Consider the following 17,542-nt stretch of genomic DNA (forward strand, 5'->3'; position numbering starts at 1 on the left):
TTTAAAAACTTGTTGCAAACTGGGAAGTGATGTCGTGTGTGCTTAATTCCAGTGAATGAAAAGTAATTTGTTGTTGTTTTGTTTGGCAGTGTTAAGAGCCAAGCTCAAGGCTGCTCACGCTGGGCCAGTACTCTACCACTGAGCTACAGCACCAGCCCTTGCTTTTAATCTTTTATGTCTTTTTTGTGCGCACTGCATGTGTGTGGGTCCCTGAGAAAGCCAGAAGAGGACATCAGATCTCCTGGAGCTGGAGTAACAGGCAGTTGTGAGCCGCCCTATGTTGAGTGCTGGGCATTTAACTTGGGTCCTTTGCCAGAGAAAACATCAAGTGCTCTAAACCCTGAGCCATTTCTCCTGCTCCAACCCTCTGATAGGATGAAATAGGGTGCCTGAGATTCTGAGGGCTGGGGTTACAAACATTCGTTAGCACGCCTGACTTCAGAGACATGTGAAGACAGTTTTCAATAATCTCTGTAGTCAACACAGGACTCAGGTGAATTAGTTTCAATCCCCATTATTAATCCTGTTGCAGTCCAAATAAGCAACTCTTTAATCAGTTGGTTTGAGCTTACAAAATTTTAAAGAAAAAATGATAAAGTATGAGGCTACTTTAAATCACACACACGATCAGAATTCATGTCTCTTTTAAGATGAGCATTATAAAGTTTGCTTCTGCTAGTTGTGTGTCTCTCAAGGGGACTGCTGAGCCCAGCTGGAGAAGCCACAGTCCAAAAGAACAGAACAACTGACCTCATGGACTCCGAAGCCAGGGCTCAGTGCGCCTCGTCTCTAGTCAGTGTCCTGCCCTCATTTCAGTGTGTTTGAACTTCCCTTCCTTCTCCTTCTGTCCACTCTCTCCCTGCACCCACCTTCTCCCTGTGCCCACCCTCTCCCTGCACCCACCTTCTCCCTGTGCCTACCCTCTCCCTGTACTCACCCTCTCCCCGTACCCACCTTCTCCCCATACCCTCCTTCTCCCTGTTCCCACCCTCTCCTCCTCAGCACAAGGTCTTCCTCTGACTTCACAGAAGCCACTCAAGGCACTAGGACCAGCCTGAAGTTTCCAGCTGCCCAATTAACAGCTCTAATATCAAAGGACAGTCATCTCACTGTTTCTTGCCCTTTGTAACAGCGACACATGCCCTCATTCACCGCCTCTTCCTCTTGGAGACCCGGTGCATAACTTTTTAAATGCCTCTTCTACTGACTTTATGTCTCATTTGAATAGCTCAGATCTCTTCCATCTTAAACTGGCTCCTCTCTAAGGGCCCCCCACCATCCTCATCTTTGTAATCAAACATCTTAAGGGGTACTTATGTTGCTGGATATTTTACCATACTGTGTGAAGATGTGTTGTTGTTTTACCTTGCCTGCCTAACATACCTGATTGGTTTAAAAACAGCTGAATGGCCAATAGCTAGACACGAGAGAAGAGGCGGGACTTCTAGGCAGAGAAAGGAATTCTGGATGAATCTAGGTACATGGGAGATACCAGGGAGACACTGAGGAAGTCAGATGTACATTATGAAGTCAGATGTACATTATGAAGGATAGGTAACAAGTCACATGGCAAAATGTACATTAATAGAAATGGATTAATTTAAGTTTTAAGAGCTAGTTGGGGACAAGTCCAAGCTAAGGCCAAGCTTTCATAATTAATAATAAGTCTCCATGTCATTATTTGGGAGTTGGTAGTCCCCAAAAGAAAGACTGACTATAATTTTAATCTACCCCCGTCTTAGAGGTTCTCAACCTGGGGGTTGAACGACCCTTTCAAGGGAGATACCAAAGACCATTGAAAAAACACAGATATTTATATTATGATTAATAAGAGTAGCAAAATTACGTTATGAAGTAGCAATGAAAATAATTTTATGGTTGGAAGAGTCACCACAACATGAGGACTATATTAAAGGGTTGCAGTGTTAGGAAGGCTGAGAACCCCTGCTCTATCTCTTTTCTTAATGAGAACTATTTCATATAATATATTCTAATCAGGCCTTTCCCTTCTCCAATCCTCCTATATTCTTCCTACCTCCCATACCCATCCAACTCAACACCCTTTCTTTCTCTCTCCCTTTAGAAAGCAAACAAGCAAACAACCAAAAACTGAACAAACCAGGGTTAAAAAAGAAAGAAAGAAAAAATAAAGAAAAAATTCAAGCAACACATACACATCCCATAAAAACAGAAGATCTGAAACTATGCTATACAGGCAAAAGGCCAGTAAGACAAAACATGCCCAAACAAAGACATATAGAAAAAAAGTTTACAAAATATCATTGAATTCACTTTGTGTTAGCCATCTACTGCTGGGCATGGAGCCTACCTTTAAGTGTGGTTAATGTACTCAGTGAGATTCAATTGGAGAAAAGTATTTTCTTCCTTTGCAAGTGGATGCCAATTGAAAAGAGCTTCTGGTTAGGGGTGGGCGCCTGTGTATATTTCTCCATTTCAGTGCTGGGACCCCATGTGGCTTGAACTGGTACAGGTCCTGTGTTTCGGTCTGTAAGTTCATATGTGGATTAATTCTATTGTGTCTGGAAGACTCTTGCCTTGGTGTCATGTCCTCTGGCTCTGACAATCTTTCTACCTCCTCTTCCATATAATCCCGGTCCTGTGCCCTCTGTGTCTTGCTTTCTTCCTCACGTCTCAACTTCTCTTCTGGCTTCTACTCTGATCACGGGATTGAAATCACACTTAGCAAATCTCTTTGTCACTAGACCAGCAGCACTTTCAGTCATTATCTTATTTAGCCCCAGAGCACCATTTGGACTCACCTTCTCTTTGCTCGTTGTTGCAAAGTTGTTTTTCCTTGACTTTCATAATCTAAATTTGGCTCTGGTCTTTCTCTGTTTCCAGCCAATCTTCACAAGTCAGTCTTTCTTCCTGCCTTATTCTGTCTTTCTCTAAAACTGTAATCAGTTTGTGCATATTACAAGTGTGTGTTTGTGTATATATATATATATGTATGTATATATGATATGTATATCATATATATATGTGAATATATGGTATATATATCATACATTTTTGCCATGCTAACTGCTTATTAGCTTTACAGTTTTGTAATATTAGGTATTCTCACATTGTGCAACCATTGTCACCAGGCATCTTCTGAACTTTTCCCCTTGCTGGGCCAGTGAGATGGCTCAGCAGGTAAACACATTTGCCATCAAGACTGATGACCTGGGTTTGATCCTTGGAACCCAGATGGTAGAAGAGATCCAATACTCACAAGTTCTTCTCTGATTTCCATATGAGTGCCATAGTAGGGCCCACACAATATAAGTGTAAACCTTTTTTTTTTTTTAAATTAAAGAATATTCCTCTGTTGACCATGCACATGAGTCCTTGACCTCTTCCTTGGTCAAGCACTCAATCCTAGCTCACATCCATTTCCTTGCTCCAGGCAGCCACCATAGCTAGAGGCTCATTAACTTTCACTTGGATTTCCAAGTCTATTCTTGTGTTGCTCCATGGTCCAGTTTGTCACACAGCTGCCAGAGGGGCAGATCTGAGATAGAGTGGGCTTCTTAACTTTCCATTCCTGCTGCCTTCCCACCTCGATCACACTCCATGGTCCTCCCATTGTCTTCACAGGCCCTCTAAAGTTGCTGCTTTTTCTACCACCCTGCTTTTTCTCCAAATGCCCCCCTCCCCCACACCTGGACACCCTTCTTTTCTTTTTGGACTGAGGTTGGATATCACTGAGTTTGGAAGCCTTGTTTGACCTTCCCATATAAGCTGGGGCTTAGTCACCTCTGTCAGGGGCACCCCAGCACTCAGCAGCTGGTAATGGGACCATCTGTCTCATAATCATCTCCTCTAAGGCTCCATGAGGTCAGAGACTCTGACTAGTCCCAAAATATTCTTCAGTCCCTGTGCGGCGATTGAATTATAGTAAAAGGTCTATGAACACTTAATACATATTTCTTCAAAGATTGGCCTGGAAGATTTTAAATATCCTGAAACAAAGGGGGAAACTATACAAGGATACAAAGTATATTCATACCCAACAGCTGTATCGAGAAATTGTTTACCACTTAACCACATTGTCTTTATTTACTCATCCATCTTTCCAAAGTTCTGTGATAAACCATTTCAAAGTAAATCACAGAGATTATTAATGAAATCCTCAGTCCTGCCAACAGGACTACTGAGGAAAAAGAGAGTAAGGAACTGTGGATAGAAACTTCTCTTTATTTAAGCAAAATTAACTGACCCAGAAACAAGAACCTAAAGCTCCACTTTAGAGTTCCAGAGTTTAGAGTTCCAGTTTAGAGTTCAGACTCTAGGCAAGTCACTCAGCTCTCCTCAGTCCAGAACGCTGATCTCAAAAATGAGCAAGTTAGATTGCCATTTGATTTGCCAAGTGAGATTTGTTTTTCTGCCATATAAAACACAAAACACAAGAGACACTGCAATTCTTCGGCAGTTATCAGTTGATGAGGGACATGATCCTAGATATTGCTGACCCTATGCCTACCTGTGCATTCTTACTGAGGATCTCCCTGCCCAGGTCAGCTGACTCCAAAGGAGTGGCAGAAAGTTCGCATTCCAAAGAACTCTCCTTCACCCAATCACTTCTCTTCTTTAATACAGCTAGCCTACTTCATGTGCTTATAGGATCATCTCTCTCTCTCTCTCTCTCTCTCTCTCTCTCTCTCTCTCTCTCTCTGTTATTCCTTTTTGTCTCTGGTCCCTTTAAGGGACAAGCCACTCCCACTCCCGGTGACTTCTGACCCCTCATCACCATCTTGGTCTCTTTCCTTTCTTTCTCTTGCCATATGCACATGTGTTTTCCCATCTCTTTTTCTCTCTCCTTTTCTCTGTTTCTGTCTTTCTTTCTCTCCCTCTCCTTCTCCCTCTCCCTTTCTTTCTCTTCCCCCTCCCCCTTTCCTCCATAACCCCCTGAATAAATATTTTAATATCATTTTACATGTCCATGTCTCTGTCTCCTGCCTGCCTGCCCACAGCCAGCTCTGCCGCTCGCCACAGGGAATCTGCAACACTCTGGCAGCCGTCTCTGCCTGGACTAGCGGCAGCAGTCACGTCAGTAATTTTTTAAGGAATATTACTCTCTCTCTCTCTCTCTCTCTCCCTCTCTCTCTCTCTCTCTCTCTCTCTCTCTGTATGTGTGTGTGTGTGTGTGTGTGTGTGTGTGTGTGTGTGTGTGTTTGTAAGTTAGAGGACAGCCTTGGATGTCATTCTTGGGTTTTGTCCCAAACTGTTTGGGAATAAGGTTTCTCACTGAGCTGAAACAACTCAGGGTAGGTTGACTGGCTGGTAAGCCCTAAAAGTCCATTTGCCTTCACCTCTCCAGCAGGGATTTTAAGTGTGCACTACCACATCCACCTTTTCATGTGGGTGCTGGGGATCAAACCCACGTCCTCATGCCTGCAAAGCAAGTGTTTTACCAACTGAGCTACCACCCCAAAACCAGGGTTTTGTTTGTTTAAGATTCTCTGCTCCACTAAAGAGCATGTTGCATGTGCTAAAGTTCTGTTGTTTACCTTCAATCCCCAGCTGTTAGCATAGAGCCTGGAAAACAGCCGGCATCCGTAGAGGTTTATGAAGGGAATGGGAAACGGGCACCATCATCCCTGTGTATCTGAAACCAACTAGTTTTCATGGTTCAGTTCGGTTCACTCTTATGCTCTCTCAAATGTCTGTAATCCTTCAACTGGGCTTCTCCTGTAGCGAGTCACATTTTCTACATTTTATTATTGCCATTTATGTGTATATTTTTTATTAATGATTGAAACTCTATGTCATTTACATTAGGTACATGATAAATGTGCAATAAGGACATTGCTCATTCATACGCAAATTATACATATATATGTCAAAATAGTATTACTAATACATTCTTTACTCTTTCTGATAAAATTGCCTTTTTGATTTCACATTTTAAAAATGTGAAAATAATAACCTCCCACTGTATGTTTGAAAACTATTCCTTGTGGTAAAAAAAAATGTGGTAAACTAGATTCAAAATTATAGATATGGTCAAAGACTTGGGAATCCCAATGCTAGAATTCTGCCCTTGGGAAACAAATAAAGCTGACAGATCAGACCTAACCAGGGACCTCAGATGTAGGCAAGGACTTTCTGATTGGGATTCTGGTTGCTCAGGAGATAAGACTAAAATTGACCAATGGGACGCTGTGACATTAGAAAGTTTCTACACTACAGAAGAACCCTTAATGGAGTGGAGACAGCTTAAAGAGTGGGAGAAAATCCACACCAGCTATGTAGACTTTTTTATTTTCATTTGTGTGTGTGTGCTTATGTGTGTATATGACCATATGTGCCTGTGTGTGTGCAACTGGAGGCCACAGGTCTACGTCAAGGATCTTCCTCTGTTCTTCTCCATCTAATTTTTGAGGCAATCTCTCAACGAACCTGAAGCCCCTCACTGATTGGCTAACCTGATTGTCATTGAATCCTGGCACACTCCTGTCTCTGCCGACCAGCCCCAGGATGCCACCATCGTGCCAACTTTTTAAAATATTGATACTGGACTTCTGAACCCAGGTCCTCATTGTGTGAGCAAGTACTTTGCCCACTGAGCCATCTTTCCAGAAGCCCCCCCTGCCAACCGCTAGAACATCCAAAGAACCGAAAACTCAACAAGAAAGCATACAGCAAATCAATAATGAACTAATTCAATAAGCAAACAGTTGCTAGAATATGAAATACAAATAGCCAATAAACATATGAAAAACATTTGCAACTTACTAACCATCAGAGAAATGTAAATGTCCATCTCACCCCAGTCAGATGGTCACTAATAGCACAGACAACAGATGTGGTGTAATGTAGACAGTAGTGAACCATCAGCACACCACTGGTTGCGTTGTAAACTAGTGCAACTACTTTAGAAGCTAGTGGGAAGCTTCTGAAAACTTAAATCTGCCGTACAACAGAACTGTGCTTACTCTTGGGCATCTACGTGAAGGAGTCAGGTCCAGATCATTGAGATATTGTGCTTCAACGCTTATTACAGCAGAATCCACATCATCTAAGCTATGGAACCAAACCAGTTCTTCACTAATGGAGGAGCAGGTAAAGGAGATGTGGTTTATATACACGGTAGAATTCTTTTAGCCATGAAGAAAGACAAAGTTGGACCACACTACAGCTTCCAGGCTGAGATTTTTCTTAGTTTGACTTTTAAATTTTGTTTTGTGTGTGTGTATGGGGGGTGGGGGGTCTGCAAAAGCAGAGGGCAGACATGAGGGGAAGGGGAGATGAGTGGGATCGGGATGCATGATGTGAAGTCCATAAATAATTGATAAAAAGTTTTAAAAAAAGAAGGAAAGACAAAGCTATGCCATTTGCAAGAAACTGGATGTGCTTTGAAGTCATTGTATTAATCAAATTAGGTCTGCCTCACAAAAACTAATACCAGGTGTTTCTCCCGTGGGTGTGTCTTATTCAGACACAGTAAATCATTTATGTGTATATGATGTGAAAACACACATGAAACTGTCTAAGGGAACAAAATAGCAGCAGGAGGGGTGGAGAGAATGGGGGGCAGGAGAGTGTGCATGTGTGTGCAGGTATGCCTGTGTGCGGCAGTCATAGGCCAGCCTTAGATACTGTTGCTCAGAAGCTATCCATCTTTGAGACAGGGTCTCTCATTGGCCTAGAGCTTCTCAAGTAAACGAGGCTGACTGGCCAATGAGTCCCAGGGGTCTACCTCTTCCTGCCTTCTCGGTGCCGAGACGACACATGTGGACCACTACCCTTGGGGATTTTTAAAGACTGATGAGCTGGTTTTGTTTTTAAATTTCAAAAACATTTAATTTACTTGATTTTATGTATGGATATTTTGCCTGCATGTGTGTCTGTGCAACATATGTGTGCCTGGTGTCTGTGGTCAGAAGGTGGCTTTGGATCCCTCTGAACTGGAGTTAGGGACGGTCATGAGCCACCATGTGAATGTTGGGAAACAACCCCAGATCCTCTGCAAGAACAAGTGCTCTTAAGTGCTGAGTTATCATTCCAGTCCATGTCTGTTTTTCTGCTTGGGTTCTAGGACTCAAAAATCAGGTCCTCATGCTTGCATAGCAGGTGCTGTTCTTCATGAGCTTTGTTCTAAAGTCTGCTGGGCCCTGGGCCACTCAGGGTCGGGGTGGCTACTTGACTAGGGTGAAAGGGCTTGCTCATCCCCTCTGATAACTCTTAATCATCCCAAACCAGTACAAATGGCAGTTCTGGACACGCACATTTCTCTTGGTGTAAAACCAAGGGGACTACCTGATAAGTAATCTGGGTGTGTGTGTGTGTGTGTGTGGGGGCAGAGTTCAGGTTTCTTTTCTCAAAGGAGCCACTTAACAGTGTCTGTCACCCCTGTAGCACTTCTCACAGTGGGGTGATAGCAAAAGTGCCACACTCACAGATTTGAGCCTTGAATGCAGACTAATGCCTGTTGGAGAATTATTCACAGACTTGAGTCACATACACCAATGCTTTTGAGAGAGCCAACTATTTGAAGTTTTAGCATTCAAAACTAGGGGTTTCTAGTTTTAGCATTCCAGAAGTTAAAATAACATATACAATTCCACACACATCCTCTACACTTCTACACATTCTTTTTGATATTATGAAGGAAAAGAAAACATTTTTGATGAAGCCTAGGTAGAACCTGATGCTTCCTGAGACCAGTCTCCACATAAACAAGGCGCATGTATAGCTTTGAAATCTCTCCGAATGACTTTCCAAATATTGCCATCTGGTGGAATTTTAGTTAATTGTTCCTTTGTTCTAGGGAGCCCCTGGAGGCGAACTTGGAAGGCATTGTCAGGCAGAGATTTAGGGTACCACTGGGATACAGTTGAAGTTCAAAACGACCCTGTCTCAAACAAACCAGACACTGAAAACAAAAAGAAGCCTTTGCCTTTGTCATGATATGTGCATTGACCCCATGACCCTCTCTCTCCTTCTCTCATCTCCCTCCCTTTTTCCTTCTTCCTCTTCCTCTCTTTCCTCTTTCCATCCCTGCCTTCCTTCTTCTCCATGCCCTCTCTCCTCACAGAGGCTCACCTTATACTCTCAACAGTAACAAATACAACGATATTTATGTAAAAATAGCCAGAGGAGGCTGGAGAGATGGCTCAGAGGTTAAGAGCACTGACTGCCTTCTAGAGGACCTGGATTCAATTCCCAGAACCCACATGGCGGCTCACAACTGTGTGTACCCCCAGTTCTAGGGGATCTGACACCCTCACACAGACATACATTCAAGCAAGACATCAATGCACATAAAATAAAAGTAGCTAACTAACTAATCAAATAAATGAAAAGACTGAAGTTCACCACTTTCCTCTATTAAAAAGAACTAGAAATGTCACAGGATTCTTTTGACCATGTCTTGACATGTCTCCCTCCAGTGGCCACTAATAAGGTCTCCCAAATTCAGCTTTCACCAGCGCGGCCATGCTTCAGAGGACTTTGTGGATTTATCACTTGAAGAGCAGCACCCTTGTGGAGCACGCTTATTCAAACACTGCCTCCAACCACGCAGCGGAATCTTGAAGACAAGCTGGTCACTCAGGCAGTAGCACCAGTCATTTCAATTTAAGCCACAGACAAGGACTCTACAAGATAGATCATCTTGAAACCTTACTTTGAACATCCAGGCGCTCTCCCTGGCTGTTGGAATGAATGGTTCCTCTGGGAAACGGGGCCCTGGAGGAGGAAAAGAATGAGAAAGTAATGTCATGAAAAAGGAATTCAAAGAATTGCCTCCCCCCATATCTAAAACCAACTGATTTTACTTTGAAAATTTGAAATTTTAGTATAACGACAGATTTAGAAAAGATCTCCCAGTCTCCCTAGCATGGTGTGATATAATAAAAGTTCTACACCACCAGATAACTCAGAAGCAGGGCCTCTACTGGGGTGTCATGTGCCAACATCAGTTGCAGTCTGGACTTGCTCAAACTTGACTATTTTAAGTCTAGTATCAATATGGGCTTAGCTAAAAACATTTCTGGCTAATTTGGACAACATAAACATTATAAACAATGCCAAGCTAGACTTGAAAAAAATACACACAACAGAAATTTATCTGCTTTCTAAGAGTTCACTATTCCCTCCAAAATACTATCATGCTAAACCATATAGTCGATGAGGAATAGACCCGATTCTGGAGTCCAAGAGATGTGGGAGGTCCTGGCTTCGAGGCCCACGGCGGAGGCTATAGGGGAGACTGCTAATGGTCCCACTAAATACTACTAAGTGACCCGCCATGCATGTGTGCATGGCTTACCCATTTTTCCCATCATCCTCAGCAACAAGTGAGAGATGACCCCTCCCACCTTCCACCTGGATTCTCTCCCTGAAGATTCATCTGTTATGTTTTCTGTCTATGACCAACTCAGGAATGATTTTGGTCTCTCTCCCCTCCCCTCGGCCACGAGACAGGGTTTTTCTGTGTAGCCCAGGCTGTCTTGGAACTCACTCTATAGACCAGAGTGGCCTTGAACTCAGATCTGCCTGCCTCTCAAGAGCTGGGAACAAATGTGTGCACCATCACTGCCTGGCTCTGCTTTGGGTCCTTATTTAGAACCAACCATGCACAAAATAACACATATACAGCAAATCTAACACAGTGAGATTCATCTGGGATGAGGCTCTTAAGGTGCTACTGTTGATTTTTAAAAGGGGGCATGGGCAAATTTTTACAGTTTATGTAAGGGTAGTGAAGAAAAGAATGAAAATGTTGAATGAATAAAAACTTGGTGATAGCTCAGTTGTTAAGGTTACACAAGGGCGCATCCCCCAGTCTAGGGGTCAGAAACCCCAAAGTCTTCAAAACCTAAACATCCTTGCACGGTTTCATGCCAACAGCTGTTGGAGGAGGCTGCTTGTTTGTTCCCAGCTGCTCAGTCCCGAAATAATCACACAGAAACTGTATTATTTACAACACTGCTTGCCTATTAGCTTATGTAGATATTTCTAGCTCACTCTTATCTCTTAAATCAACCCATTTCTGCTATTTTATATTTTACCATGAGGCTCGTGGCCTACCAGCAAGGTTCCAGCATGTCTGTCTCTGGAGGCAGCTCCATGGCTTCTCACTGACTATGCCTTCTTTCTCTCAGTTCAGTTTCAGTTTAGTTTCTCCCCGCCTAGCACTGTTCTGCCCTGTTATAGGCCTAAAGCAGTTTCTTTATTAACCAATGGTATTCACAGCATACAGAGGGGAATCCCACATCAGACGACCATTTAAAATATATAAAATGACCTTGGGTCTACATGCCCAAGGTGTATACGAAGCACAATGAATTTTGTGCTGGAAGTTTGAATATTTCACATTAATGATTTTGAGAATAGAATTCAGGTAAACTCACTATAATTATATATATATATATTATATGTATAATATATATATATAATTTTATATTGAACAGATAGAATGAATGTCCTTATTTGTTTTTTATTTTATAACAGAATTTACTTCTATGATGGTATTTCATATGTTTCTTTAATTTAATACTAGTTTAGTAAACTAAAATTCAGATTACAAAACTCAGCTCTTACCAATATTGACTCCCATTCTAAAGTCTTCCAATTTTTCAGAAATCTTAACTGAATCGGAATTAAATTTTCATTTTTCTTCTTTATTTAACTAGTCCCCAGTAGTTACCAACCAAGAGGCTGGCTACCAAGCTTGGAGGCAGGAGCACAAGTGTGTCTACAAACCAGACGACTAGCCCTTAGAAGATTCTGCCTCATCTGTACACAAGTGACCTTTCTCTATTTATTCAGAACAGCCAGTTGTTAATTGCTTAGCAGCTGAGTCAGATCAGCTTAGAGAGTCGTGAGGTCATCTTTGGAGCCCTGTATGTGCTACACAGTACACAGATTTTTGTCTAATTTAATTTCATTAGATAAAGCCATCTTATTATAAACAAAATGGAGACTCAGAGGAGTGGGGCAATCAGTCAGATATATAGCTAGCAGGGGACTGTACCTTACCGACTTTATTTACCATCTTCTCACTCCACTTCTCATGTCTTGAATCCTAAAAGCCAATCCTGTGGGGTTTGGGAGATGACTCAATGCTTAAGAGCATTGGCTGCTTTTGCTGAGGACCCAAGCAGCCACATGGTAAAGCTAGGAGATCCAGCACCCTCTTCTGGTCTCTGCAGACACACAGCACATACATACACGCAGGCAAAACACACATACATATACGATACAAATAAATCCTTTTTTTAAAAGCTAGTCCTTTGATATATCTTAGAAAGAGCTGGGAAAAAGAGTCATAAGCAAACAGGAGATCCAGGATCCAGGGCCTAGCCAAGAGTCTTGATCTTGATGTCAAACTTACAGTCCAAAAGAAAATGGATAAATTAGTCCATTTTTTTTAAAAAAAGACGTTTGCTCATGTGAAGTAGATATAAACGCAAAGCATGAACCAGGAGAGACATTTTGTCTATGTCTCAACAGCAAGCAAAAAACAATCGGAAATGGGCAAGAAATAAGAAGGAACACTTAACTGAGGAAGGAGGGCAGGGAGCAAACGAAGCACGAGAAATGATACTCGGTACCACTGGGTAGCAAGCAGCTGAAGATTAAATAAGACACAAGTACGAGAATAAGCTAGCGGCAATGAAAGCTAGCAATAATATACGTCATGAGGGCAGAGAGTCAGACTGGATGGCTTGTGTGACATTTGTGAGACTCAGCATAAAAAGGCCCAGCTTTTCAGAAAAGCCGCCCGGATGAACCTTCCCAGCATTTCCTTGATAGAATAATTTAAAGTTTTCTCTGGTGTAATCCCATTTCTGCCTACATTTACCTTTCTAACTTTTTATTTTATTATTTTCTTTTATTTTATGCTTGAGTGTTTCGCCTAGGTGTGTGTTTGTGTAGCACATGACTGTCTGGTTCCCATGAAGATCAGAGAAAGGTGTTGGATCTCCTGGAACTGGAGTTACAGAGAGTAGTGGGCCACTATGAGGATGCTGGGAACCTGACTTAGGTCCTCTGCAAGAGCAGCAAGTGCTCTTAACTTCTGAGCCAGCCGTCCAGCCTCTCACCTGTGCGAGTCTTAACTGAAAGTGGAAACATCAATACAAATCCACACAGTGAGCGCTACCAGTGAGTTCTACACATCAGTTTGATACTTCATGCAACTTAATGGATCGAAATTTTCTGACGTTCACACCAAGCAGGAATTCCTGAATTTCACATCTAGCTGCATAGGAATAGAATTTCACTCTCTGTTGGATTTTGTGGACAAAGCAGGTGGTGTGTTTCTAAACTGGACACAACATGACTCTCATTTTATCAGATCACACAGACTTTCGGTCTTCCGTGATACTGAGCACCTGAGAACTCTTGAGAAATAAGCAGGATCGAACCAAGCCTATTCTCTACTTTCATAGTATACCCTCTAGAAGTTTCTAATCCTTTTTTCAACAAACTCAGAATTCTAGCATCTCATATCCAAGATATGCCAGCAGAATATCTGTTTTACTTAGGAAGATTTTCCCTCCCCTGAGCCCAAATGACTGCTGTCTTTATGCCTGGCCATAAAACCTCAGGAACATAAGAGATATATCAGGATAGAAACATGGATGTAAAAGTATTTCTAATCATGCATGCCATTGGCTAATTTATTGTTCTTTTATTGCTTTGTACCTGGGCAATATAGCTTCCAATCTACACAAGATCAAACCATTCCCTTCTTAGAGACAGCATCAGGTCTCCCCAGCTGCTCCTGGTTTTTTCAAGAAGGTGGCACAGCTGGGTCCTGAGTCTGGGTTTCCGCTCAGGGTTTGACTTGGCTGTCCCGGGTCTTCAGAATGAACTGTATCCGACTTCTAAACTCCCTCCTCCTCTCTGAGATGCTGAAGGGCTCCAGCTGTAGATCATAGTCTATCATGCGGGAGGTCCACAGCTTTCTAGGAACAGGACATCTTATAAACATTAGCAGAGAGGCACATGCTATTAATCCTGAGACTGATCTTGCTTGATACCAACTTCCAGCAAGCACCACATCAATTAGTGGTCTTGGGCTGGAATTGTGGCCTCTCTAGGGGAAGCCTAGAGCCGCCAGGGGCTCACTGCCGGGAATCACAGGGCTCAGCACGCACCAGAGAAACCAAACACCAGTGGGGGAGGGTATGTGCTGGCAAAGGAGGTCAGGTTCCACAGGATCTTGGATATTAAGTCTGGTATGACTCATTCTCCTTAAGAAAGACAAATTACCAAATGATCCGTGCTATGTATTTAAGGACTTTAAAAAAATTACTCTATGATAAAGGGATTTGGGCGGTAAATACTGAGGGTGGTAATGGTGGTATAAACGTCTCAGGGTTGCATGATTTGGTTTCCATACACTGAAAGGACAATCCCAAATGATAGCTACAAAGTTGGCTTCTTCTCCTTCAAGCACAGCATAATGCTCTTCCTAGAATCCGCATTGATCCATCTGTTGCTTCCCACATGAACCAGGACAAAAATAATTTTTAAGATTTCCCTTTCTATTTTAGAATTTGTTTTTTAAAGAGTAATGCTGTGAAAGAAAAATCCTTTAAGAAAGACCAGGCAAACTGCATCCATGAGAAATGTGAACTTCATCCATGAGAAATGTGAACTGCATCCATGAGAAATGTGAACTGCATCCATGAGAAATGTTGCCTGCACTGTAACCCCACAAAATGCTTTCTATAATTGCACCATTGAAACCAAACCTTTTATCTATCTTTAATCATCTGACATTGGAAACATGGTAGGTATAGAATAGCCCTTGTTCTTTGTGTGATTGATACCAAAATATAGCAAAGCAGGAAAACTGCCCTGAGGGCTTCAGCTTCATGTCTGATATCACAGCTTATAACACAGTGTTTGGGGCATGGCCGGAACTAAAGACATGTTTTCCATGTGTCCCGTCTTTGTTGCCTGTTGTTCTCTTGGCCCGCTAGGAGAGCAGCATGCTAAAGGTGTTACAGGGCAACACTCCACAGGCTCTGTCAGGTCAACAGATGTCAGGACACTGGTGTTCGAGGTGCCATAATCTCCCTTAAAACACTAATGGCCTTCCCCTTTTGCATTGTGCTTTGGGAAAATCTTGTAAAACTCTCATTTTTTTTCTTACTATTTTCAACAAAGTGTGTAAAATGTGCTAGTGAATGGACCTTGGAAATCTTGGCATAGCCTCTGGACGCGAGTTTCCTGCCTGAGCCTCTGTGAAGAGCCCTGGGTTGCTCTTGGTGCCTCTGCTGTGGACTTTTCCTCGTAGAGGAACCTACTGCCGAAAGTTTGGGAGTTGTATCCGTAACTCGACCCCTTGAGTGGAAGATGTCCTGAGCTCCATCTAACTAGGAAATAGTCTAGGATGTGCCAGAGGTGACGCTCCAGTCACACTTGAGGGAGAAGGGGTTTTACAGAGGAAATCCAACCAAAACGTCCAGTGGGAAAATATTTGCCTGCGTGTATATGCTCACCTGTGGGCACATGTGTCTGTATGTTCATATGTATACTGAACCTAGAGGTCAACGTGAAATATTGTCATATCTCCAGAACCATCTCTCTTATTTCTTGAGATGGGGTCTCCTTTTAGCTTGGACTTCACTGAGTAGGCTAAGATAGCCTACCAACGAACCCCAGGAATTCTCCTGACTCTGCCTCCCAATATCAGCATTAAAAAAAAATAAATCCATAAATAAATCTAATAAAAAATTAAAAATCTCATCTGCAAGGAAAATTTTATGAATGGTATAGAAGTGAAGCTGTCTGGCGGAACATCATGGGAAGTGGACAACAGAAAGGAGGGCTCACAGAGGCAAGGCAGGGACCAGGGGGACATCTCAGCACACACTGCACACTTTATGAAATGCTTTTATTAATACGGTGCTGTGGAAATCAGTACAGTGATGTATGAAAATGTAAAAATAAAAACATCAACCCTTCCAATTAGTTTCAAGGTATTAAGACAAAATAAATTACTACCTACTTGCAGAATAAAAAAACACCTTGAAAGGTGGTGGCGCACACCTTTAATCCAGCACTCAGGAGGCAGAGGCAGGTGGATCTCTGAGTTCAAGGCCAGCCTGGTCTACAGAGAGAGTTCTAGGACAGCCAGGATTACACAGAGAACCCCTGACTTGAAAACCAAAACCAAAACCAAACCAAAACAAAAAGACCTGCACACTAGGTTCCCTTTTTTAAAATGTTATTTGTTTGACAGTCACGTATGAATCAGTGCCGCTCACGAACAGCCAGTGTGTACCATGTGCCATGTTAGCACACGGATCAGTTCTTTCCCTTCCAAACCCCAGGAGGGGCATGCGTCTCCATGTCTCATAGGTGTGTGGATTGAGGCTGTGGCAGGACGGGGCCCAAGCCCACGTTTGTTGGTCTGGGCAGCCAGGCGCTGTGCTAGATGAAGGAGATGTGTATAGTGCCAGCAGACATGCAGATGAGTTAGGCGACAAACACTTAATAGTCATAATCCAGGGCTGTGAGTGCACTGCTAACAGGGAGAGCGACACACTAACAGGAAACACTCATCGCTGCTATTATCTCGACTAGTGTGCAGAGACTGAGTGTTGTGTTCTTCACTCTGAAAGTGAGCATCTTGCGCCTCAGTTTCAGCTAAGGCAGTGTTTTTCAGACTGTGACTTGCTTGGCTCTTGAAAAACTGCAGACTGTGACTCAGTAGCAATGGGTGGGGGTGGGAGCCCAGCATTCTCCCCGCCTTTTAAGAGTTTCCAGGGGACGCTGGTGCTGCTGCTCTGAGGACCACCCCTTGAATTGCGAGGCACATGACCTCTCTCAAGACTCTTTCCCAAACCTGCTACTATGGCAACCTAACATACTCAGCCAGATGGCCCATTCACTCAGTCGATCCTGATTCAAATGCAGTCATTCATAGCCGAGACCTTACAACGGACCGAGAAAGAAAAGACATTAAGACGGAAAGTCCATCCTTGGGGCATCTAGCTTCCTGCCTCTTTCCCTGTCCTTCACATCCCTAATCCTTCAGGATAATGGATCTGTCCAGCATCCCAGATCCTTAGGGAAAGTTCTCTTCTGTCTAAGGTGACACAGACTCAATTAGCTAATTACTCTGCAAATGCACCGAGATTGATTATAATACACTTCTGTGCTTTCCCCTTTGCTGACCAGAAAAGATAGCTCTGGATCTTATTATATGAGTACCTTCAATGAAATAGCTGTTATTTTTCTTAGAGGCCAGAGACTGACATGGGTGTCTTCAATGTTTCACCTTATTTATTTATTCTTAAGACAAGGCTTATCACTGAACTAATTTATCTACCCTAGCTAGCCAATAGGCTCCGGGCCCTGTGCCTCTATCTCTGCCTTCCCAGTGCTAGGCTTAAAGGCATGTGCCTGTTTTGCTGTTGTTTGGTTTTTTGAGACAGGTTTTTATTGTGTAGTCTTCGCCGTCCAGGAACTTGCTCTGTAGACCAGGCTGGCCTCAAAATCATAGAGATCTGCCTGCCTTTGCCTCTCAAGTGCTGGGACTAAAAGGGTGTGCCAACACCACCTG

The 17,542-nt window shown here is 42.9% G+C and overlaps 1 protein-coding gene across 2 annotated transcripts in view; it reads right to left on the reverse strand.

Annotated features, from left to right (window-relative positions):
• Mapre2 (microtubule associated protein RP/EB family member 2) overlaps positions 1 to 17,542 on the reverse strand; it is a 140,305-nt gene that overhangs the window by 110,269 nt on the left and 12,494 nt on the right. For both annotated transcript variants that reach the window (XM_085700060.2, XM_048442631.3), the window contains exon 2: positions 9,638 to 9,699. Coding sequence is in view for 1 of the 2 variants with exons in the window: in XM_048442631.3 (XP_048298588.3) it covers positions 9,638 to 9,699 (62 nt within the window). In the remaining variant the exon portion in view is untranslated. The remainder of the gene's footprint in view (positions 1 to 9,637; positions 9,700 to 17,542) is intronic.

Source organism: Myodes glareolus, chromosome 13, assembly GCF_982192425.1.
Source record: "Myodes glareolus chromosome 13, mMyoGla1.1, whole genome shotgun sequence".
Lineage (NCBI taxonomy): Eukaryota > Metazoa > Chordata > Mammalia > Rodentia > Cricetidae > Myodes > Myodes glareolus.